The sequence below is a fragment of the Drosophila simulans genome, chromosome 2L (genome assembly GCF_016746395.2).
Source record: "Drosophila simulans strain w501 chromosome 2L, Prin_Dsim_3.1, whole genome shotgun sequence".
Lineage (NCBI taxonomy): Eukaryota > Metazoa > Arthropoda > Insecta > Diptera > Drosophilidae > Drosophila > Drosophila simulans.
The window spans coordinates 18,311,071-18,335,817 of NC_052520.2; the positions used below are offsets into that span (position 1 = coordinate 18,311,071).

At 39.4% G+C, this 24,747-nt stretch overlaps 1 protein-coding gene across 2 annotated transcripts in view; it reads right to left on the reverse strand.

The window, feature by feature from the left end:
• The window catches only part of LOC6732682 (dual 3',5'-cyclic-AMP and -GMP phosphodiesterase 11), a 58,388-nt gene that overhangs the window by 26,569 nt on the left and 7,072 nt on the right, over positions 1-24,747 (reverse strand). The window contains exons 1-2 of one of the 2 annotated variants that reach the window (XM_016178137.3): positions 12,162-13,233; positions 6,381-6,452 (exon numbers count right to left, since the gene is read on the reverse strand). In XM_016178137.3, the coding sequence (XP_016025412.1) occupies positions 6,381-6,441 (61 nt within the window). In that variant the 5' untranslated portion in view covers positions 6,442-6,452; positions 12,162-13,233. Of the gene's footprint in view, positions 1-6,380; positions 6,453-12,161; positions 13,234-24,747 lie in introns of those variants that run through there. The other variant, XM_016178131.3, reaches the window with a different exon arrangement.

A 24,747-nucleotide genomic window follows, 5' to 3' on the forward strand; every position in this document is an offset into this window, starting at 1 on the left:
ATCGTTTAATTGGCACACATTTTCTTTTGTCCATGGGATTGTGACGCAAGCACACACCCCCTCACATGAGGGAAATGCCTATGAAGTGAGTCAATTCCAAATGGGTTTCCCGAAACCACATTTTCCACGCACGAGAGACGGGAATGTCTTTTCGAAGAATAATTAAAATGCATTTGATTCAGTCACATTAATTAGTGGGAAAAGCTGTCAAACGTGGAAAAACTCTTGTTGAATATGTTTACATATGTTTTGAGTTCTAGCCTTGAGACATCGAACTGCGAATGAGCAATACACATATGCGCATACATACGTATGTGTAGACAAAAGTCGGGCAATATTTTCGACATTTTACGAGTTGCGGGAATTGTGTAAGATAAAATAAAATCTTTTCGCCGTCATAGTCCCATGATTTTTTATCATACGAGCGACATAAATAAGGAGCACAGAAAATAAACATACAATTAAAGAAATTAAAACGCTGCCTGCGGGAATTTCCGTATGTAAGTGTGTTAACAAATGGTTGCCATGAAACTGAGCATGTCTAGGGAATTTAATTTCGAATATTGCATTTCTCAGCTAAATCAAAACAGCAACTTTTTATCAATCAGCCAAATGAGAATTTGAATTTCACCATGCGAAGAAGGCAGGCATTTGAATATTTAAATAATTAATTTGAAAATACTGCACATGATTTAAATTTGGAGGGTTTGCAAACGAGTTTGGCAAGCAAATTACCTCCCAAAAAACCCCTCCAAAGCTCAGAGCCTTTGACGAACCATAAACGAGATGCGAATTAAATAAATCAACAGCCACACGATCCGAATAAAAGAAAATAAAACGTATCCGCAAGATCAACAGCAGAAGATACGACTAGAATTCATCCAGCTGACACGTGCCAGATTCCAGCGCGAGGGGCAGAAACACTCGAAGACTAAGTGAAACAGCTGTTTGGCATTCCCCGATAAAAAGCAATAACATCAATAAAAATTAAACAAACCAAAAGCCGAGACAGCAACAAAACGAACAACAAAAGGTGTCAAACAATAAGCGAGCCAAGTAAAGGTTCAAAGACTCGGCGAAGAAGCGATAAATATACATAAAATGTCCATAAAGAACTCTTCATATCAACATATTGGCTTGTACATACATATATACGACTTAAATGCATTTATTAATTTCAGTAATTTAAGCGAAATCTACGGAGAAATGAATGCGTTCTCGATAAGCTTCGTGATTCCCCTTAATCAGAAACAACATGGGTTTTGAAACATATTTATGTCCCAAGCCAATATTTAAATTTATGTATTACATTTTTCAAGAACTGAATAAAATATATACAAAATTATAATAAGCCTATTAATTTAAAAACTTCTAGCAATAAGATATGAATAAAACATATAGAAACTTTTTTAATACGTATTAATTAAGGAGAAAGAATAAAATCACATTTTAAAAAGCAACTCAAAGATCGAATACATTTATTGATATCAACTGCAAAATGAAGTAAAAATGCCCAAATTATTGCCAGTTGAATTTTAAAAAGGCTACACATATTCATTAAGAAATATTCAGAAGCAAGCCAAAATGTATTCAATTTGGCGAGCCTTAACAAAATGTGTTTCTTTATTGATTTCCAATAACAAGGTACTAATAAAGCGACAGCGACCGCCAGCGTAGGAGGAATGGAATAAAAGTGTCTTTCCGATTCTTTTGTTCGGCTTTTATTGGAATTCCTCCAAGAACGGTTAACCCACATCGAAGAAGGCCTCCAACGAGCTAGGCCCAATCCTACCAAATGTGGGCAGCAGGAAGCCAGTCAGTCACATGCAGCTGAAACTAGCAGTCGGGCCAAACCAGCTAACAGCTACCAGATACCAGCCTCCATGGACCACCTTCTGCATTTGGCCATAATAATCCGCGCGTAATTACCATATATGTGTGTGACTTTTGCCATTGCAATCAACTTGAGATCTTTTATATTGTATATGCTATGCTTATATTGGTTGAATTTCACCCTACCCTTCTCCCCTTCTCACCCCCTTCATATAACGCTTGGGAAGGAGAAGAAGAACGGTCATGGAGAACCCATTTGGACAGCATGGCGGCTACTTGATATTGTACCACATATAATCCATATCCACACACACAAGCAAGCAGGCGGTTGCTTGTATAAAATCATGGATAACTGGTCGCAAGTGCGTCAAAGAGACTTCATTAAAAACCCGATATCGGAAGAGTATTCATTGGGTCACAGCGAAAAGGTTCAAAGTAAGCTTAAAGTCTTTGAAAAAACCGTCGGACCCGAACTTCTTGGAAGTGTTATAATCATGACGTCTTTATGATGGCCATTATAATTTTGATGTTCAGAATTAACCGATTATTAAAATTTTTGGGGGAATCACAATGGTTTTCAAAAGTTACTATACGATCTTGAAATATTGCAGTTTCAACTGGTTTTGCTCGAAGAATGGTGTAATTATAAAAGGCGTATAAATCATATTTTTGAGATATCTTAAGTATCGTTTTGAAAGCTGGGAAAGCGCTACTAATCAATACATCATTAATTTTTGAACAATTCCCTTGTTGTTCGCTACGTAGATCCTAATTTTGGGTTCCAAAATATCTAAATATTTATTTATGGTCCTTATGACTTCAAAAATGTTTCTTTAGCATTCGAATCCCAATCTCTTCCATCAGACAATTTCATCTGCTTGGTCAACAAGAATGACCAGTCAATGATTATTTTGGCCAAGTGACGGCACCATTTCAATGTGACTGATAGCCCCACTGGAGGACTGGCGCAGGTAAGCCAAGTCAGAGCGTGTTATCAGCATCAAAAGCACGAGTCGGACGCCCACTGATAAGGTCGCCGTGGGTGCGAGCGAGATGAGTGGCGCGTGAGTGAGTAATGACTAGATTTAGCTGGATAACAATGGTAATTCCTCCTGATAATGACAACCATAAACAACAAAGTCGCGTGGGAAGCGGGGCGCTGCGGAGGGGGTTCGCAAAAAATGGTCTGTGTGTGTGGATCTCGTTAGCATTGACTCGGCTTTTGGCCAACAGGATGTATTCAAGCTCCGATTCACACAAATTGTAGATCCCAATCGAATCAAGCCTCAATTTAGGGCTCATTAAAGTCGACGGGTAGTGGAAATATTGAAAGTATGATTTATACTGTGCTAGTTCTTAAGCAAGTTCGCAAATTTAAACTTTGACGCGAATCAATGTGAAATAAATTTTTATTCAGCTCAGTTTCATCTTAAAACTTTATTCATTCCGAAATTCTACTTATTCGAATAAAGATACAGAACTGCCGAAAAATATGCGAGAAGTGTAGGAAGAGAGCGACAAAACCACTTCCGTTACAGCAAAAACAACAACGCGGGGCAAAAGACTTTAATGACTAAACTTGCCGAGCACCCACACACTCGCAGGGGAAAACATATGCGATCGTGTGTGTACTGTTCCCCTGATAAAAGTGCGAGGAGAACAGCACAAGAGCAGAGTGACAACACAAGCGAATTGAACTCGGTGAACGCACCTGTCTGCTCGTGGGGGGGGGAGGGGTTTGAAAGGGGTCCGACGAGGGAAAGGGGGGAAAGGGCTGCCCAGACAGCTTATCGCCTCTTCCCTCTCTCTCTCTCTTCCCGCTCTCTCGTTCTTTATCTCAGGGAGCAGGAAAAACGCGCAGTTTCTGCCAAAAAAACGTAATAAAACTTAACTGACCAACACAAATTCATACGGTTAGATGCAACAATAAATAAAGGTAATCATTTTATAAAAGAAACAAAAAATGGACAGATAGCCTATGGAAAATTATTTCATTATTTAGTGCCACCATCGAAATAAATGAATGTCAAGTAATAATATACCACCAGTTTTTCTATTTATTTACATTGAGAATCAAACAAGCTGTGTGGTTTCAGAAGATATTTAGAGACTTTTTCAATTGTGCAATACGAGCTTAATGTTATTAGTTTTATTCTGTAAAGTTTTACCACAAAAAACAGAGCCCATATATTTTACAAATAACTGTTTAAATGGGCTCGCAAATATTGTAGAGGGCAACGATTTACAATTTTTGTATTTATTTCTTTTGCACGCTTGGACGCTCTGCAAATTCGCCGCAACAATATCAAATAATAAACAACAAAATATCGAAAAGCACACACACACAAACACACACACAGTTACTCTCCCAGCCGCAAGTGGCGATAAGCACAGAAAATGCACAGCTGGCAACACTGACGCCGCTGATCAGCTGCAAAGAATAAAATGCATTTTTTCCCACTACGAGATACGATACTCTGCGAAAAAAGATCGTTGGATCACAAAAACCATTTAGTTTACCCAGCCACTTAGCGGACGATCTAGAAATTCAAAATTGCTTTGCTTAATTTTACGCCTTTTATTTGGCCTGCGTTAATTGTGGCACCGCTATTATGCAGTTGTGTATATAGATACTTTTTCGTTATATCGGCTGAGATATTTATGTATGTACATATGTGGGTATATTTTCACACCTTGGCGACACACAGACACGCACACACACACGCGCATCGGCGAATTGAGCACGCGACCGTTGATCGCGTATTAAATACGTTTCATGGGCTCATCTCGAAAAGATTACTTTTGTATTCGCAATTTTCCAATTCGATTTTCTTTACACACACGCACAAAACTCTGCCCGAATTTCAGATATATATGGTTTGAATCGATTGCCTATTTATTTTTGTTAGTTGCCATAGAGCAGTATTTTAATGTAATTTATTTTCGGGCCGCTTTTGTCGCGCGTTCTCTTTTCGAGCGAACCGAACGCTTTGAATATCTGAGCGATACTAAGGCGAAGTGCGAGCGGCGAACGTAGCTGGCAGATACGCGGCGAACAACAAGCGCGGCGAATTCGCCTAAAATAAACAAAGCAAAATGCTCAATTCGTTGCGAGTGTGTGTGTGTGAGTCTGAGTGATTTTCTTTGTTTTTGACTTTTTATTTACATTTGCCGTTTTTAGTTTATCGCTCTCCACACGCTCGTTTAGCGCGTGTTCCCTTTGCGCTGGCATTCGCATTCAACTTGTTGATAGCGCTACATTTTTCTTTTTTCTGATTTCTTATCAGCGAAAACAAATTGTATCTGTGTTCTGTGACCTGGGAAATGTGCGACTTTATATATTCCTTTTCGCTCTTGGCCGTAATTGATTCGACTGCTTGAAAATAGAATAAACAATCGATGGCAAAGACTAAAAGTCTGAAATTGAGAACACAAAAAGTATTTTCCTATTTTGAGTAATTACAGAAGAGGCCGATGACCTTTAATCTACAGGACTTATTTAAGTTTATTTGTTGCTTTCAAGCTTATAATAGCAATAATTTAACAACCACTTTCGTTATAAATTTAATTTTTAGTTGTTTATACACTGTTATCTAACAAAATATTCTCTCCGTTATTTCAAAAAATATACATATATATATTATTCAACATTTTTATGTCATTCTTTATCACACGAGCACGAATGAGCTCGAATTAATAAAAGAGATTAGGAGGCGCAGTGAAAAAAGCAACATGAGATAATTAATTAAACTTATTTTTCCTGGATTCCCCTGTAGATTCGAACAAAGACAACAGCTGTTTTCCTTGTTCCCCCGGTGAAATGCAATTATGTGACATGACTCAAAACCCATTGTATCCAAGAATGCACCGTTAGTTGGACAATAAAAATAACTTCAGACCCACAAATACGCCGAAAAAAACCGGCTTCGAGCCAAAAGGGGAACAAAAACAGAAGCAAAATTCGCAAAATTCAGATAAACTTTTGATAAACTTCGGGCAGCTTTTACTCCGCCAATAAAAAAGCTCAAAAAGTTACGATATTGAATACGTTTTGAGTAAAAGTAAAGTAAAGTAAGTAAAGCCGGTAAAAAGGCTTCTACTTCATGCGGGGTCTTACTAAAAATCACTTAATTTGTTGAGTGCCATAGACTTACGAATAACTGAACAACTAAATAATGGGACCTGAAAAAAATCCAAATCCATTGCCATTGATTTCGATGTTGATCTAAAATTCATTTGCTAATTGGACTGTTCAAAAATTCATAAACCTTTCTTTGATTCCGTGTTCTCAATTTTACGCTACTTAAAATCTCGCGTTGGTTCGTTAATATTTTATGGCACAATCACAAAGAAAATTCTAAGCCCATCTTCTTGTTTTCAACAGGCAGGCAGGATAATGAACATTTTAACATGCAAAAATGGCACTGAACCCTGATGGCTTTTGCCTTTAAATTCAGCACATAAATCTGGTCAAGAATTAATGACCCAAAACAGTGTTGATTGATTAGCTGGGAAAATGGGAACAAGAGTTTTGGTCTGGAACTTACCAATTTTACGTCTCGCCCGCCATAAAACAGGCGGCGCCGCGTTATTTGGGGATGATGCCATTCCAATTAAATCTGCAATTGAAGACATCGAAAATTAGTTTCATAATTTTGAGAGGATTTACCTAGAAACTCATTTAACATTTGCAACACCATTTAATTGCCAGATTAATTGCGGGTCCGTTTCAAATGGTTCGTTGGAAAAACCCTCGAGCCGCGAATCCGGCAAAAACTTTTCAACAAAAAAATTCCATAAAAAATTATGCGAAGATAACATTGAACAGCCCGAAATACAAAATACATCCGCCAGCGAAAAAAGGCAGTGAATGAATGCCGGCTGAATGGGTGAATGACTGAGTGACAAGATTTGATTAATGGAGTCAGCAGCACAGCAACATCATTAGACTATCTATGAATGCTTACAAAAAATATGCAGAAGTTGGCCGACAACATTATAGCCTCCTGAGACTTTGGAAGATATAATTTGTAGTTTTAACAAAAAAATATATAGAATATACATATATAATAACAATATGTGCCAAAGAACCCTAGTTCGATATATATAATGTCCCATAAAAATGTTGACCAACCCTACACAAAAAGATCTTAGAGCTTTGCATAAATTATATATTTATTTGAAGGCACTTTAAAAACGATGGATATTATGGAAATATTCATTAGGTCAACAAAAGTCGTTTATAACAGCCAATTTAAAAGCGGCAAGCCGAATAAAGAACTGAGTAAGCGTTTGTTGAGACAACAATGCGTGCTTTTTGGCCACAATATGATCGGCAATAAGCAGTGATATTGCCAAATTTTTGAATGAAATTCCATTCAATGTAGAGGAACTTTCCTCTGACTGTGTTTGCCTTCTTGTATTCTTGTATGTGTCGGATGATTGCCCTGGTTTATGACTTTTCTCTGCGCATTGCTGCTGGCTCATGTTTGGTTTTTCTTATCGCGACACATTGCTGCCTTCGCCTTATCAGCGGAAAACAGACCGGGCCGACCTTGACTTTATATCTCACATTTAAACGCCACTCTTCAATCTGCGCCGCCACTCAAACAGTCGCCCAAGGCGTGGAAAAGTCAATGAACCGATCGCCAACCGACTGACTACCGAAAGGTTTCTCGCCTCTATTCAATTCAATTCGATTTGATTTCATTTGATTTCATTTTAGGTTTTTAATGAATTTACCAGTAACAAGTTCATTTCTACAGTAAGGATTGGCTAAGCGCAACTTACTTTTCCATTTCCTGATAAGCAATAAATTGTGAACGCATCAAGTGAAATGTAAGAAATGAATTATACAAATAATAAACAAGAAGCGCGTGCGTACACGCAAAAAAATTGTGCATTTAAATATTTATGCAGATGAAGGTGTAATGAATACAATAGCCTCAGTGGTTGTATAATTTAATTAAAATAAATGCGACATAAAATTGCATATGATTAAAAATCCTAGCAATTTATGAAATAAATCTTTGGTAGTTGGCAAGCAATTTTTTTTTGCACTTCTTTTACTTTGTTTATGGGGCTGTCAATTTGATTGTATGAAATTTCATTGTCAGTTGGCGCCTATTCGTCGATCAGCGTGTTCGAGATTACTCGACAGGGGCGGAACAGATAGTGTTGAGGGGAGAAAGGGGCCGGCCGGAGCAGGGCCCGCTTCCACGGATTTAACTGCGCACAATTTATTTGCAATTAGTGGTTGCAAAACACAAAAAACATTGCCAAGACAATGGTGAAATGAAATACAAACAGTTAGCAGGCACGGCAAAAAGTCATTAGATAAGCCCACTTTTAGAGGCAGAACAGCACTATAGTAAGTTAACGGCTTTACAAATGTTCAACCGATTTCGATTTCCGATAGTTTCAGATACGCTAATCGCTAATTGCTTAGCATCAGTTTAGTTTTCTATAGCTCTAAATTGTAACTTTACAATTTAACTACTTTATCATCAATCCCTTAGGTTAAATGACCTTCCCTCGTTTTTGGACATAAACATATACTCTAATTAAAAATGCCCTCGTAAACGTCATTGGACTACTTCAGCACTTGCCCAATCAATTTCGCAACTTGCCCTCTCAAAAAACCACAAAAATTACCAAAAAAAAAAAAAAAAAGAAGTGCCCAAGGAATAATAATTCATAATTAATACGAAACGCATATCACGCAAACGTTGACCGTTTTGTGACTATAAAATGCGTAATCATCTAAATAATAACAATCCACCTTCGCTGGGGCCCCATAAACCGTAAACAAAAATTATTGTTGCAAATCAAACAGCAGCTGACGATGGGTAAACAACAGGCAGCTAGAGAGCCCGGTAAACAATAAAACACGAGCGGAGCAACTTGGCAAACAGAGGCCTCAAATTGGCCTGGCCAAAACGAAAAAGAAACGGCGGGGGAAATGAAAAAGGAGAGCGCAGCGAATCTAGGTGAGATCTGTGGGGGGCGTTCCATCGCTATTTGGCCAACACCCACACCCAGGCCATCATGGAGCTGTGGGTGGAGCGGCCCAAGCGACAGGCAACAAATCAATCAGCCGAAAAGTACATAAGAAAAAGTTGCGACCTGTTTGGCATTTTTAATATTTCTGCGCTGCCAACTAAGATGATGCTTTGCAATCTTAATATATTTCGTTTGTCATTCGTTTTTTGTGCAAACACTCTAAAAGGCTGTAGGGCCATAACCACAGCTGAAAGTTGTGTATGGTAGGCCATAAAGTATAAACTGTATCTAAGCCGGTTAAATGCGATCTTAATCACAAATCTGCCTTTTAATACAGCTTGTCAGAAGCTGAGCTCCTTATTTGAAAAATGACTTAACATTTCTGCTAACTTTATAAGCCCCTACATAAAAGGTGTGAGGCATATAAGATCTTAGACTACATTGTACACCTGGTGGTCTTAAGCATTTTAAAACCCTAACTTCCTATTTAAATTGGTTAGTAATAACAATGTTCACTTCTGAACCCATTTGGGCTAAAACATTATGAAACTTGTTACTTCATGGCATCATAAAACCCACTCCAAACTCTTATGTAGCTGTGTGGTTTTCATTGCCCGAAAATCGTGTGCTTTTCTTTTGCTTAAGTTGGGGCAATTGTTTGGCATACAAAACAACCTCAAACTTAAAAGTATCCGTGAGTGTTTGTTTGCCTTTTCAGTGCGGCTGTGCGGCATGCCAAACACTTTTCTTTTTGGCCCAAACTTTCGTATCTTTGGGGACTTGATAACTCGATAGAGCGAAGTGCATGGAGTTGGCTTATGGCTGGTGGCTAATGCGTCGTTTAAATGCTGACATGCACGTTGTGAAGAGATAAGATAATGCCACATAGCACATACCACATACCACAAAGTGAAGTATATAATGTACCCTGTACTTGGCACATATTTGATATTCGAGCGGATTTGTTCGCGCTGATAAAAGCGTTGATATCAGAAGCCGGGTCCGTCACATTGCTAAAAGCCACGCGTATTTCGAATTAACATTAGCGTGCTGATTAGGCGAGTCAATTTCATTCGCGGCCAGCACATTTTCAACACATTTCTGAAAAGATTTTATGGCATTGTACTCGAAAAGTGGAACTCCCTTTGTTGCCAGCTGCTGGGAAATTGCAGTGATTCACTTGGCGACATCTCAGCCATCTCAGGCCTCCCAGCCGAACCAGTTAATTAACAATTTCTCGCAAAAAGCCAAAATCTTTCCACACTTCGGCTCAGTGACGTGCATTCAGGTGACGCAAGTGTCTGACGTCTTTGATTCAATATCGAGTTATTTCTGGTCACTTCTGGGCTGGCTGTCTGTTTGAGGAACACACGTGCCGACGGAGTTCCGATGCATTGGCCACAAAGAAGGCGGAGTGATTTTATAATCTGGCCAGCAGGCACACACCTGACAATTGAGTCACCTGGCATTTGCGGCGGAATATGAATCTCTTTAGTGGGAAATGGCCCTGCCAGCTGATGAATATGCTAAGTTTAATTAGTCGCTGATAAGTGAGTGAGTCACATGAGTACATTTGAGAATGCTCGGTCTAATTGCATTTCCAAAGATAACGATAATATATATTCGAGTAAATCAAATGAATATCTTCATTTCTCTTTTGTCTTAATTTAATACATCTGCTAAACGTGATAATCATGGCCAGTGTCGTACGACTTGCTTTATTAGTTTTATTTATTATTAAAATCTTCAAATCAGTGGCTCGAACTTATGAATGTCAAACCGGTTTGCCAATTTTTGCATATTAAATTAAATCATTTATTTTCTGTCGGATTATGAAGCCAAAAATCTTAATAGTCTTTTGCATGCTAAAACAAATATTTATCTGTTTACCCATATTTTAGGATGTTCACTGGTTTTTCTCAGGATATATTTTCCGCAATTTAAATATTATCTGCCACTCATCTGGTCATTTCCTGAAAATTTGATCAACCGACTGGCAGCCCCCAAAATGGTAACGTGTACTGGCGCTTATCTGATTCACGTGGTCGATGGAGCTGCTCCAATTTTCTGACAGCTAGACAAATGCCCGTTCTCACCGCTCCAAAAAAGCCCACACACGTTCATAACAATACTCATATAATCATCGCTGTAGTCATTATTATCATCATCATCATCGCTGTAGCAGCAGAGGGATCTCTCTCCCACCTGAGCTAATTACACACCTATGTTGTATGTGTGTGTGTGTGCCAGGCATAGAGAACAACAGCGAAATATTGGCGGTTAAATATGATAGTTATAATGCGAAACACGTTGAGCGGCTGCAAACCGACTGAAACTGAGAAAAATGTTAACCGGAGACCTTAACGACGTGATTGATATGGAACAGGAAGAACCAGCGGAGCGAAATTTCGACGGGGAAGTCATCGCACGATTTATTGTGTGATCAGGGTGCACGCACACTTATCGCACCCACTGTACAAAATACTACTGGTGGTTGTAACATTTTTCAATGAAGGAATCGACAAAAAATTAATGGTACTTCTAGTACAGAAAAGCATTAATTTCATGAAAAAATTAACAATTTCTTTAACATCAATGGATATTTCAAATGTTTGCCACTCAGATAACATAAGCATATTGAAGGGACTTTCTATAACATTAAAAAACTGCCGTTTTAGCCAGGTAAGTCTGTAATTTCGGACCACACTTACTTCAGATAGATAGAAAAGGGCGGAACAGATCTTTAATTAACCTAGTTGATCTGACAGGTAGGCAGTGGTTGTCATTCGCCGAACGTTGAGATATTCGGCCCAGGTGGGCAACTGGCTGCCCAGAAGGGGGTGGAGGCGTGGTCGAAAAGGGGCGGAAGCGGGAGAAGAGGAAGAAGGCACGCCATAAACATGAAGTGCTGTCTGAAGTGTCTTATCTCATGACCATATAACATGGTAACTCTCTACCTCGACCGTTAACCGGCTAACGAGCTTGCAAAATCGCTTCGTGCTTTATTTTATTTCACTTACTTTTCTTGTATTTATTTTCATTTTTTGACAGTCTCGAGCGGGCACTTCATGGCACAAGTGAAATGCCCAAGTAAGCATAAAATGCAATTAAAAGAGGGATCGCAACGTGAAAGAAACTAGAGCAAGTTTAAGAGTACCCAAAAAGAAATGGGCAAGGTAAAAGGTGTGAGTCGAGTTAAGAAAGTTAACACTCTGAAAAACTCAACGTATTTATCCAAGTGAAAAAACTAAATAACAGCGAACTACATAAAAAGATCATCAACAAGTTTTTCTCAATGAATTTCCCGCCTTTTCCACAGAACTTACAGTATTTATCCGCCTTTGAGGGGTTTCCCAATTAATCCAAAATTTATAGGGTGTACTATGATATTCCTCAATTTGTTAGCTTATTTATTTTCTAGCCTTTTTCCACCGACTTGGCAATTGAAATAAATTTGCCGTTATGCGAGCGTTGTTTAATATATCACAAAAACGCGCATGTGTGTGTAGATTTTATGCGCGTGTATATATATATTTCACTAATTCACTCAACTCTCTTCGACTTTCGATGAAACATTCGCGTGTTGAATTTGTATTTTATACTTTTTGTGTTTTGTGTATTTCGGTTTCCTTTCCCTTTGTTTCTCGCCCAGTTTTTTTCCCAACGAACCGGGCAGGCAGAAAATGGAGAAAAAACACTGTCACTGCTTTTAATAAATTAGAAGATGTATGGAACTGAGACGGCGGAAAATAATTTGTTGCCCGATTTCAGTGCGACCGTTGTCATTAGAAAGCACGATTGTAAAATTGTGAAACAATTCTCTGGGGCTCATACACATAGAAGTTGGGATAAGTAGGCCTTTTTGCGAATGGACCTTCTTTGTGGTTTCGCACACCAACGCGCAGCTGTAAATCAGACTCTGGATTGGTAAATTCTGCCTCCTTTGCTCAGCTCTTTCGCTTTGCTTTGCTCACTGCTTCTGCTGCTGCTTTTCGCTTCTGCTCTTTCTTTTGTTTAACAATACACTTCACTGTTATTTGAAAGGGGGAACGGAACTTCTGGGGGTTCTAAAAATTTCCCTCGATTTCCGAACCGCAATCGCATTCGATTCCTCGCCGCAGTTGAAAAAAAGGCGTAAAAAGCGAAACACACGCGCACAACACGTTCAGCCCGATCGGTTCACGATCATCATTATTATCTCGATCCCAAAAATATAATAATATAATCCGCATCCAGGCTGCTGTGCACCTATTTCTTTTCGCCTTGGCACTGCCTTCACTTTCGGCGAGAATCAGAATCAGAATCCTTCGCGACCGGCGATCCGACTACTGTCAGCTGAGCACTGAGCGCGACGAGCGGTGAGCGCGAACTGAACGGAAGGCTAAAGCTGCTCCACCAGCGATCGTGGAGCAGCGCAGCCGGCGTTGGCGCCGACTGAGCAGAGATGGCGACTGAGCCGAATTATCGCCCTTTTAGCTATTTTAGTACGAATGCTAGCGGGAATTTAGGTTTTGTTTGAATGTGAATTTCTGCATTTAAATCTTAATTTGTAAAGAAATTGGTTATAAGAAAAACTAAATTCGCTTATTATGTACTTATTACTAAACAAATGCAACTTTGCTAAATTTATAAGTCCAGTAAATGGTAACCAAGAAATTAAATTAATCCACAAATGTATTGGTAAGTTTGAAAAATCAATGTATTAAGCGTTATCATATTCGTAGAACATCAAAAGAAAGAACATTTTCATTGTTTACATCATTTATGGGCATAGCAATATTAAGAAATATTTGCTAGCGATGAAGATGTTTGGAAATCTTAAACTGGGCCAGCACTAGAAGGCGCTGCTTCGGTTGGCAGAGGGAGACGCGCAGCAGTGGAGCTGCAGCTGGAGCACTGGGATCCCACGTTGTAAAGTGTTCTTTTGGTTTGTTTTTTTGGCTTACCCCGCTCCCTTTAATCTCCTCTCTTTTTGGCAGCTAACGGGTGCAAAGTCCATTACCAAGAGCGAGTGCATCCGATAGGTATTCGCATTCGGGAGTGCATCCAGTTTTCAGTTTTTCTGTTTTCTGTTTGCCGTCTGCTGTTTGCCTTCACACCTTCCGTCGCCCCCCCTCCGCACTTCCCATTGCCCATTTCCCCCTTCCCTGCTCCACTGCACATCCCCCTCCCCCCTTTGGATGCCCGCCCCCTGCGCCCCTGCTCGACTAGTTCGCCGAGCTCGGCGGTGCTAACTGAAACTAATTCTCGCGCTGCGCTTTCTGCTTTGCATTCCCCTGGGATCCGCGGAGGGTATTAGGGTATTACGTCTGCGAGACTTTAGATGACACTATTAATGGAGTCACGGGATTGGGGAAAATTAAAAGATCAACGCACTAGTATAATCTCGGGATCTGGGGATATATATAATTACAGGCTGTAAAACTTAACGCAAAAAGAGTAACAGCGCCTAAAAAAGCAGTACAATTCAGATATAAGAGCTTATGCAGTATGCATTTCCGACCAGAACCAATAAATTGCATACTTACATTTGCTAATTTCGATTTATAGGACTATTTAATGGGCCGCTAGTTTCAAAAGAAAAGTAAATCATGTCAGAATACTCGAACTTGTTTATATTTACTTGGTGATTCAACTATTGGCTTTTTAATTCACAATATTCTGCTCTTCCAAAAATAAATCGAGCGCAGAGTATTGACGCTTCATTGTGCCCAAAAATGTGTTCTCGTTCAAGATTTCCTCGAGCTCTTAACCTTTGCGATCTCTGCAGTGTCGACATATTTTATTTTGGGTCAAGAAACCACCGAAAGCAAAGCCAACGGAAACTTGCAATGATTGCAAGAGGCCCCAAAAAGTATCTTTCTAAACCGAAACCGCAATCGCAACTCGACAGACCCGAAACGCTCGCGTGATTTGATTAGTTGGAATTGTGTTTGTTTGCACGGATACACAGATACGCCGATCCGGCAGATAGCCCAACAATCAGATACCGATACTTAGCAGCCCCAACATATGGCGGGGATGTGTTCATAGCCACTCTGGGATATCAGTTGAAACTACCAATTAGCGACCTCACAGCAATCGGGGCGATTAGTCACAGGCCATTTGGCAATAGAAGGTGGCGATTTGCTAAACTTTTGTTGCCCTATTTGCATTCTGTAAAATGCCGAAAAATAAAAACCGAGGAAAACACCTCGTCACCACTCGGTTGCTAGGTTTGTGGCCCGTCCGTCACATGTGATGTGTACATACACCCATATCTGTTTGCTCTTGGTGGTCTACATAATGGCTAAGAAAAAACAGACACCACATGTGGCTGAAGCTGACTGTGACATTGCCCTCCGCCAGACAAAAGGCCAAATTCGAGCGGATAAAGAAAGCCCCAAAATCGAAACAATTGTCGCTAAGTAAAACAGAGCAAATCGAGAGCAAATAGTCGGCATTTCAACTAAATCAGGCGATGTGCTCGTGTTTCGCAAACGACAATTAATCAAACAACACACCGGAAAGTTACTGTGAGAACTCCGCAGCGGATCAATGAAGCTGCTGGTGTCTGGAATGACTTGGCCACAATTTTTGAGTAAAGGAAGCTTTTTTAAATCAGCTTACATGCATTACCAACAACGAAATAGGGCTTTTAATATGGCAAAAACAGGATGAGGTTGAAGCTAAATGTTAAGTTTCATTTATGGGTACAAGGTGCATACTAATACATGGAAATTCCTATCTAAAATGTTTTATTTAAAGATGATCCTTTTAAGGTAACCTTTTCCCAAACAGACACTTTTGAATTGGCGTAAATTTATGAAAATATAATCTATGTAAGTTGCACATCGTTTAGCAAGCCAACACGAGCCCACCAACTGGCCATCGCAAACGGTTGTGTGGCACCCCCTCAGCCCCCTGCAACCGTCATCAATATGCCCATCAACATCAGCGCCATTAAAAAAAAAGCACACATTGAAAGGCAACGTGCGCCAATTGTCGGAAATGCAAAAGAATTGTGCAAATTTCCACTGAAAAGAGGGAAATCAAAAAACTTGTTCGCTTGATTGGCGCTCAGGGCAGAAAAAGGCGGGAAACGGTAGATCAAATAAACATGTTCGACTGAATATTTTAGGCCTTTGTTCTCCCGGCAAAAAAAAAAAAATAATAAAAAAAAAAAATACGAATGAATGGCGCATAGTATGGGAATCGCGAGAACCAAGTTACCCAAGCTTCCTTTCCATTTCTAAAAATCGCAAACAATTACTAAAATGTATTTCTTTCCATTCACATTTACATTCGTTGACAAACAGACGCAATAGGAAATCTCACCGCTGTCAATAACGGGCACGTTTCGCATTTTGGCCGAACAAAACTGCATTGTAATGGCGAGTGCTATCTAAGTGTTGTATCCACAATGGCCAAACAATTGCCCCGACAGCACATACAAGCCCACTCGTAGGAAGCCGCAAATTAAAGCCAAGATAATCAAGTTCGAGAAAAACAGTAAATGAAAAAAGCAAGATAAAAAACAAAATACAGCGAGACTTTGTGATGCAAATCTTCCACAACCAGCACGAATTATTCAATGAAGACGAAGCAGCTGCATCAGGTAAATAATCGAGACGAGGTGCTAATCGAATGCGCAACGTGCGACACGGAAAGTGGAAAGAAAACTTAACAGAGCCGCCGCTTTAAACATAATGTGCGTCCCAAGTCTATACATCAATTGGCCAGATATCTTAAGAAATATACTTAAAAAATGTCAAAAAAATCGACCAGGCATGAGTTTATGTGTTTGGAAAAGTTTTGACAATTTCAAACTGGCAATAATTCAGAAAAATGCATTCCCTGCTATCATCTGAACCTCTTTTAATAATAAAAAGACATTCCATTACATACTCTTTAATGATATCTTACAATAGAGAAGCACCATACTTAGCGTAAGAAATGTAAAACTACAATGACCAAGTCATTTACAATCATGATCCGCACTGCACCTACGGAACGAAGCGGCAAGAGTTAATGAGCAAGTGAAACACTTATGAGTCGACATGAACTGGCCAGTATATTTGCTTTGGGGTCACTGTGTAAGGCCTTTGGAAACCCTTTTAGCGCTGCCAGGGATCATCGAACGGTGACCGAAAAGCGCGACCAGCATTGAACTGCAACTTGCAAATTTCTAAAGCAAAGAAAAGCGAGGCAAACGCTTAATTGAGCCGTATATGACGGAAATCGCTTGAGACGCAAATAAAAGTCCGACACGAATGCAACAGAAACTGACAGCTGAACAAGTTAAAGTCATTAAAATAACTTGGCGACAAATGTGGTGGCGAGTACTTGTCAAATCGGCACGACTAAGTGGGGAATTATGCTGTATTTTGATGAATTTCTCATTCAGGAAATTCGCAAGATGCCATTCCAATGTATTGCTGATTAATTCTACAACTTGTTCATCGTTCTACTACTATATTTGTTTAGTTTGATCAGACGCGTATTTCCGTTCAATTCGCATTACTCATACGCAGCGTTAACATCACTCTACGCAATGTTTACCGTTTACGGTAAACTGGTTCTAGTTTCACTCAATAGAGCTTTCTGTTACGATTTTAGCCGAGGCACAAACCGCACGTAAGAGTGAGTACTGTTGACGTAAAGCTTTCAATTTATGGATTCCACAATTTATATTTTATATCGTAAAAAACATATATTTAATAAAATGTTAAATAACATCACAAATTTTAAATGTAATAAATGAAAAACTAAGTAATAGCAATACAAAAAAGCCTCAACATTTATGTATGTTTAATATAAAGTGGATACAAACCATAGACACATATTTATTTATTCTTCTTTTATGTTTGCGTTTATGTAAATCCAATATTCACGCTTTTCGAGTCCTTCACACAACCGACGAGAGTCATTCAACTTCCAGTCCCCCAAAAATCGTGACCATAAAGCAAAAAAGTGACCCTGTCAAACGACCGAATAAGCTGAATGCTCCGGGCCAGGATTTCCACCTGTGGCCACCGTGGTGCGCACCAAAAAGAGGAAAGTCAAAAGCCCAGATAATGGCCATAAAAGAGCAACAAAAGCCGGCCAAAGCGAATAGAATGCTGCACATAACGATAAATACATTCCTAAATGTTTATTGTTCCATTTTGCCACTTTGTTGCCGCATCTGCTGAGAGATTCAATTTCAAATTTGTTGATCCCGCTGTTGTAAAATGCTAAATGGCCAATTATTTTGCACCTTCCACGAGGCAATTGAGATTCACTCGCTGCTGCTTTTACCCACTTCAAGGAAATTTCTTGGCCACAAAAGATCCAGCCAAGGACCAATTGAGGGGCCATTGAACCGTCGTTGAATGCCGCAACTTGTTGCAGACACTTCGCAGCCTCGAAAGCAGCCACCATTTTCCACCCGGGGCCACATCAAACGCTTTCAAGGCCGAATTGCGTCAAAAACTTTGTCAAACAACTAATTAATATGCATATTACAAGCGATGAAAGATCGGCGGGGGCAGATTTTTAATGGGTCCACAATTAACATAAATTAACAAGAAGAGGGTAAAATCAAAAATCATTTAAAGGCGGAAAGCATTTAAGCCGAATATTTCTTAATCGCTTTAAATAACTTTCAAGTTGTAATTTATTATCCTATATCCTATATATAATATTATCCAATATATAAGCACTTACTAAATATATTTAAGGTCTAGTTTAATATTAGAAAACGTCCCTTACGCTATAGACATACGTACACTTTCCCCATTTCTCTTCTTAATTTTATTTGGCTGCCAAGCACTCAGAGGAAAAGTTCGTAGTAAAAACAAAGGCTCTTTAAGCTGCTTTGTTATATTTTGGACCGACATTTTTGCCCAAGTTATCAACACTTCGGGCAACCCACAGGGCTGGTCAACAGCTGCAGCTGCCTTCCCCAGGCGGAAAATTCAATAAACCGTTGGCCACATACTGGAAAAGGGGGCTGGATAGGCGTGGTTGTGCCAAATTAATTCTATCGAGATATCCACAGTGGCTCGCATGGGAAATAATTTCAATTAGACCAACTCGGGCGAGTTTCTTGGCCTTGGCTAATTAGGCGACTGAAAATCTTCACCACATAGGACTTCATTAGCGCTGAAAGTGCTAATTGAAAGGCGTTCGTTGATTTAGTTGAAGGCCTGTTTGATTTCGATTACCAAGACGCCGACAATTAAATTATGCTCAGTTGTCGGACGTGCGTTTTGCGATGGCCAAGCCCGCATAAGTAGACTATGGGAATTTCTGGGAAACTCGGTGGCGAAAAGCCTGGTCTACTGTGTCATTAAGTGGCATTAACAAGCACTCAACTGGGGCTTAATTAAAGCCTGTTCTCTGTTTGATTGGTAAAATGTGTACGGCATAAACTTTATTGATTTCTAAGGAAAATATTCAGATTCAATTAAGTAAATTATGCATAAGAAGGAAACCAAACCAAGCCATATTCATTTATCGTTTTTACTTAGCCTAACACTTTTCAGTAGGGAACTTTTCAGTATCCGAATATTAAATATGAAAATGCGGCTGTATCATTGCAAAACCAATTTCCAGAGTCTACAATTTCTGCCTGGATACCTCTGGCAAACAGCTTGCTATCGCTCACCCACACACATGACCTTCGGTGGTTGCCCCACCACCCCCTGGGTTTTTCATATGAGCAGCTCACTCCCCGGCAAGAAGGCCATAAAAGCAAATGGAAGCGGGTGGATACCGAGTTCCCAGCGAATCCCTGCTCGCTCGAACTTAATGCGCTATTAGCCAACTTTATTCTGACCATGTTGTTAGCCGGCTAGTGGCGAGCAGCCCAATGCGGTTATTTGTTATGCTACAAATTAGCCTGGTCAATTAGCGTGGGGCTGATTCAATTTCAACTGGGTCCCTCGGGGCCAGAACTTTGCTTTCATGGCCGGGACTTTTAATTCAATTTTCACAGCGTATTATGGATTTATATCGAGATAATTCGCAGCCGCAAGTTGAAAGCCCCTAAATGAATTTAATAAATGGAAATGGTATCAAAGGATGATGCACTGAAAGGCTTCTCTTAATTCCATTGTTGTCCATTTAATCCGTTAAAAAAGTAAAAGCTTTCATTGTTTTTACTGTGGATGTGTTATTGTGGGCGTTTCTATTTGATTAACTGAGCACTTATTTAAAAATCCTTTTCTGTAATCAATGGCAAACATATTGAATTAAGAAACGTAAAAAATTACCAAAAATTTAATACGGTTTTCGCATTGTCAATCTCTGGTTTCTGTTCTGGCTTTTGGAAATTAGAGTCACTTAAGTGTATCAATAATTCATCATAGAAAATACGATAAAAAGAAAGCATAAATTCTCATTAAAAGTTGTAATATTATTGCCATTTCATCTTCCGCTCTTTCTGTCTGCCATACTGGATTTTCATCTTCTTTTTGGCCGCTTGACAACAGTGAACATGGAAAAACTTTTATGGCTAAGCCGAGAGAGAACGTTGGCAGTAACGCAGGACAACGGACGAGGACAAATGGCAGGACATTCGATAGCACAGCCTGAGAAGTCAGAGGAACATAAATCACAGCGAGGATGGTAACCAGAGAGAATGTGGCCAGAAGGATTTGCAATGCGATGACCGAAAAAAAAGTTGCATAATTTCCGTGAGCAACGAATCGATAGTTAAATCAAACATCAAGTATTTCCAAAAAACAATTGACCCCATAGAAATATAAAAGTTTGGAAAAGTTCATTGACCGTTGAGTTGCCAAATAAAATCAAATGAGTCATTGGAAAAAGTTTTGCTTCTTGTACCGAGCAAAACTTAAGAATCGGACTTTTTTGTCATTGATTAATTTTATATGGCATACATACTCGTAAGAAACTCATAAAACAAATATTTTTACAAACTCATTCACATATTTACGTTGGTATTGATATTATTGATTTCTAGGAAATTATTCCAGCACGCAGTTAATAAAGTTAATCCCAAAAAACCCCAACCAATGATTAAATACTCAATCCACTTAACAGGGCCCCTAAACAATAGCACGCAAATTCATTTCCAAACGAATAAATACACGTCTATTAAGCCATCAAGCACAAAATTTATGGATTCCAGCCAGGAAACCATTTAATTCTACAAAGCGAACACAATCCTCTGGCGGACATGCAAATGACAGGACTTCAATAACTCATCTGAAAAGCCTTGACCAATAAAACCTCTGTTTTCCCTCAGCCAAGTGCTCTTGAATTAATTGATCAGCCAAGCTGCCTGCCACGCAGTTCAATAAACAAATTGCGACGAAAAATTGAGTTCGAGAAAAGTGTGTTTTTTATACTATTTGGGGGTTCAAGTGTAAAGTTAAGTTCGAGTTCCCTGTTGCATTCGATTTATTCGATCCCGTATTGGCATTCGAAACTTCCACTCAATTTATCTCGCAGCCAACTTGGCAGCAACTTGTTCCTTTGTGGTTTTAAGTAGCCACTGGAAAATTGGCCACGACTTGAGCGGGCGGCGAGGATAAATCCGGGAAAAGTGGTCAAGCCAGGAAAACTTTTTATGTTCAAATTGAATTAAGCTGTGGGAAATGGGAAGCGAAGCTATCGATTAGCTGCTTGGAATGTTAAGTACATTCGGGTTGGGTTTTGCGAATATATTAAGAGACAACTTTGGGTTACAAAATTAGAATCATCAGCTATATTTGCCTGGTATAATATAATATTATATATAGTATATATAGTATAGTTTAATATAGTTTAAAGAGAAGGAATCTGCATTTATTTTTAATATTTACAAAATGTATCTCTTTCACCTTTCTAAAAATCACCTGCTTTTAAATTGAAATGTCAGCGGTCTAGCCAATTAATCGATGGTTACCAACACCTAATGCTCGGTTTCACCGTGTAACTTGCCCAACATGACCCTAACCCGACCTGAACTGACATGGAAAATCACTTAGCAGTCGCTTTCCCAGAATAATAGGGAGAAAAAAAGGTCCAGGTTAATTTATTGATGACGGCGCAGCTCCTGAGGATGTTTATGAGACTCAACCGCAGAGCCCATAAATTTGCGGCAAGCCAACAAATCATCTTCATTATCCTCCGCCGTGGCCTTATCCTCATCATCCCCGTCATCATCGCCGTGATTATCAAGCTGGAAAGCAGGTGAGTGAAGCTCATGGTGGATCACATTATACCGGCTCCATTGGCCCATGATAATGCCTGTAAAATGTGGGTTATTCCCTCCTCTTCCACTGATGTTTGCCCCATGTGCAGCCAACTTAATCGCAAACATATTGAATAAGCCAATGTGTGTTCTAGGAAAAAACGAACTGAAGTGGAGGCACGAGTCGCTTATCAATGAATTACCATTCCCCACCGTCGGGCACAAGGATAAAATAGGTAAACATTATTATGTAAATGTAGTGTTGATAAAAACCCATGACTATGCGCATAAATCACAAAAGTCGAATAAGGCGAAACGAGGGAAACGCAAATATAAGCGCTGAAAAATATGTAATATGCCACATATGAAAAGTGCTAGGCTTCGTGCGAATTAAATTATTGCAAAATCAAAGAGAAAAGACTACCAGATACCCTTCACTCAAACGACCATACTTTAAAAAAATGTTTTGAATTTACTAATATTCTTTCTAATTTATATTGATATGCCAAACAAGTTTTAAAGTTCATATAAGGTATCTGATAGTCGAGAAACTCGCCTGCAGCGCACTCCCCCGCTTTTATTTTGTGTTCATTTTCAGAAGAATATTTTTTATCCACCTAGAAGCATCAAGTTCTTAATTTCATTTCGGGCTTTCACCAGTCTCTCCCTTTTTTAAACCCTATAAATCCCTTATATCACGCACCCAACAAGTCCCCAAAAATCCTGAATGGAAAGTGTCTTTTTTTTTGTGCCTGCGCGGAAGCGCTCACAATAACTGCGAATAGCAAACGCAATTCATTTTCCCAACCTTCGAATGGATTTTCCATGCAAATGGCCGAGTGGACCGGCAACATTTAAGCCCGACCCGGAAAAATGTGAGAAGAACAAAAGGGAACGGCGATAAAAGTGGTCCAAAAGTCACGTTAATTTTTAGCACTTGAAAAGCGCTGCCAAGAAAAGCGGGCAGAGGAAAACATTTCGCACGTCATTTTGAGCCAAGAAAATTTGTAATGCAAAGTTGTCCAAAAACAGTGCTAAAATAACTTTGAGTGGGTGAGAGGGGAGAAAGGCAACCGCAAAATGAAATTCAAATAAATAAATTCACACACGCGCCGGCAAAACGAAATTGGGGATAAGTATTGTAAATTTCGGGTAAAAGGCAAAACAATTTCATTTCGTTGAGTGGAAATGGATGTGGGGCCAAATGGGGAAGGCAGATACCGCCTTTGTCAGCCACAAACAACAGACACACATCAATGGAATTGAAAATCGCCGCAAGCAATCCTGTCGACGTATGTACATTTCAGCCAAAAGTGTGCTTAGAAATTTTAAAGGAATTACACATTATAAGGTAGAGCTACAAAAGAAATTTAAATAAAATAATTTAAACAGTAAAAATGAACTTTAATTTATTAAGCATGAACAAGCTATTCTTAAATAGCAAAAGTTATATAGGTATATAGTTTAGAGGCCCTTCCAGTAAGCCAATATCTTATCACTAAGATAGTCAAATTAATATGGAATTGTAATAAGCGACTGATAATGTCCTAATACAATTATCAACGAGGGTTGAAATGGCTTATCTGTGAAACTAATTGATGGTAATAGATTATGGCCCTCAATCGAAATAAACCAAACGTTAAATCAATTCGAAATTAATGGCTAAATGACGTGCACAAATTTCGATTTTAGTAAAAGAATTGAAGAACTAAAAAAGTCAATCTTCCGTAGGTAAGTTTGCCTACATGTTTGCTTAACAGAAATATTCATGGTATACCTTCATAAATTTATCCGTAAACTTTTCCCCCAGCCCGTTGGAGCATAGTTTTCCGATCGAAGGCAAAGAAAACTACAAATACAGGACTCAGCAAAGGAATGCCTTATTTGGCTTTGGGCCAGATGTCAAGGATATCATTGGATGTACGTTCGTCCTGGGCTGAGTAATCTCGTGTGTGGCATTTGTAAACAGGTTTCCCCTCCGGTTTGGCTTTTCCACTTTAAGGATACGGCTCACGGCTTTTCGTTATGCAAAAGCAATTGTCTCCGTCGTTTTTCTTGTCGATTTCAGGCGCCAAAGCTGCCCACTTTTTATGCCCTGCAGCGCGTGTGGGCCCCTTTTTGATTTTAACACAAAATTATTCGCCATAAAAGTGAGGGCTTAAAAGGATTGGGGGCATAATTTACAAGTAATCCCGAAGGATTTAATGTGAAGAAAGTTTCCTGCGTTCTGTTGCGTGAAATAATCATTTCGCGCTGCTGGGGACAGCGCTTCTCTTTGAGCTGCGGCCTAATTGTTGGTGAAAACTTTCGAGCGGCGCATTAAAAAGCAATTAGCATTAAAAATACAGCACATTTTATGAAAGCCAGTCGCGGCTAATTACAAATCTCATTTGAGAGTGTGCGCTCTGTTGCAGCATGGAACAACTTTTCGCACACAAGCCCGGCCAAAAGGATAATGTCAAAAAGTTGTCTAATGACAAATAAAAGGCGCAGTATGTCGGCCTAAGTAGACCACTTTTCCATTTTACTCCTATGATTTCGAGTTACTTTTGCTTCTGACATCCGTCTAATTGCAATTTGAGTGCTGGCAAATGGGTTTTTCCATCGAAATGAATCTCGCTTTCGACTTCTAACGATAATATAACTTTTACTTTAGTATGACATGCCTTAGCTTTTTTCCGTGTTTGAAAATTCTTCACTTCTCGAAGCTTATCTGGTAAATTCAGCTTTGGGCGGCCAGCTGAAAT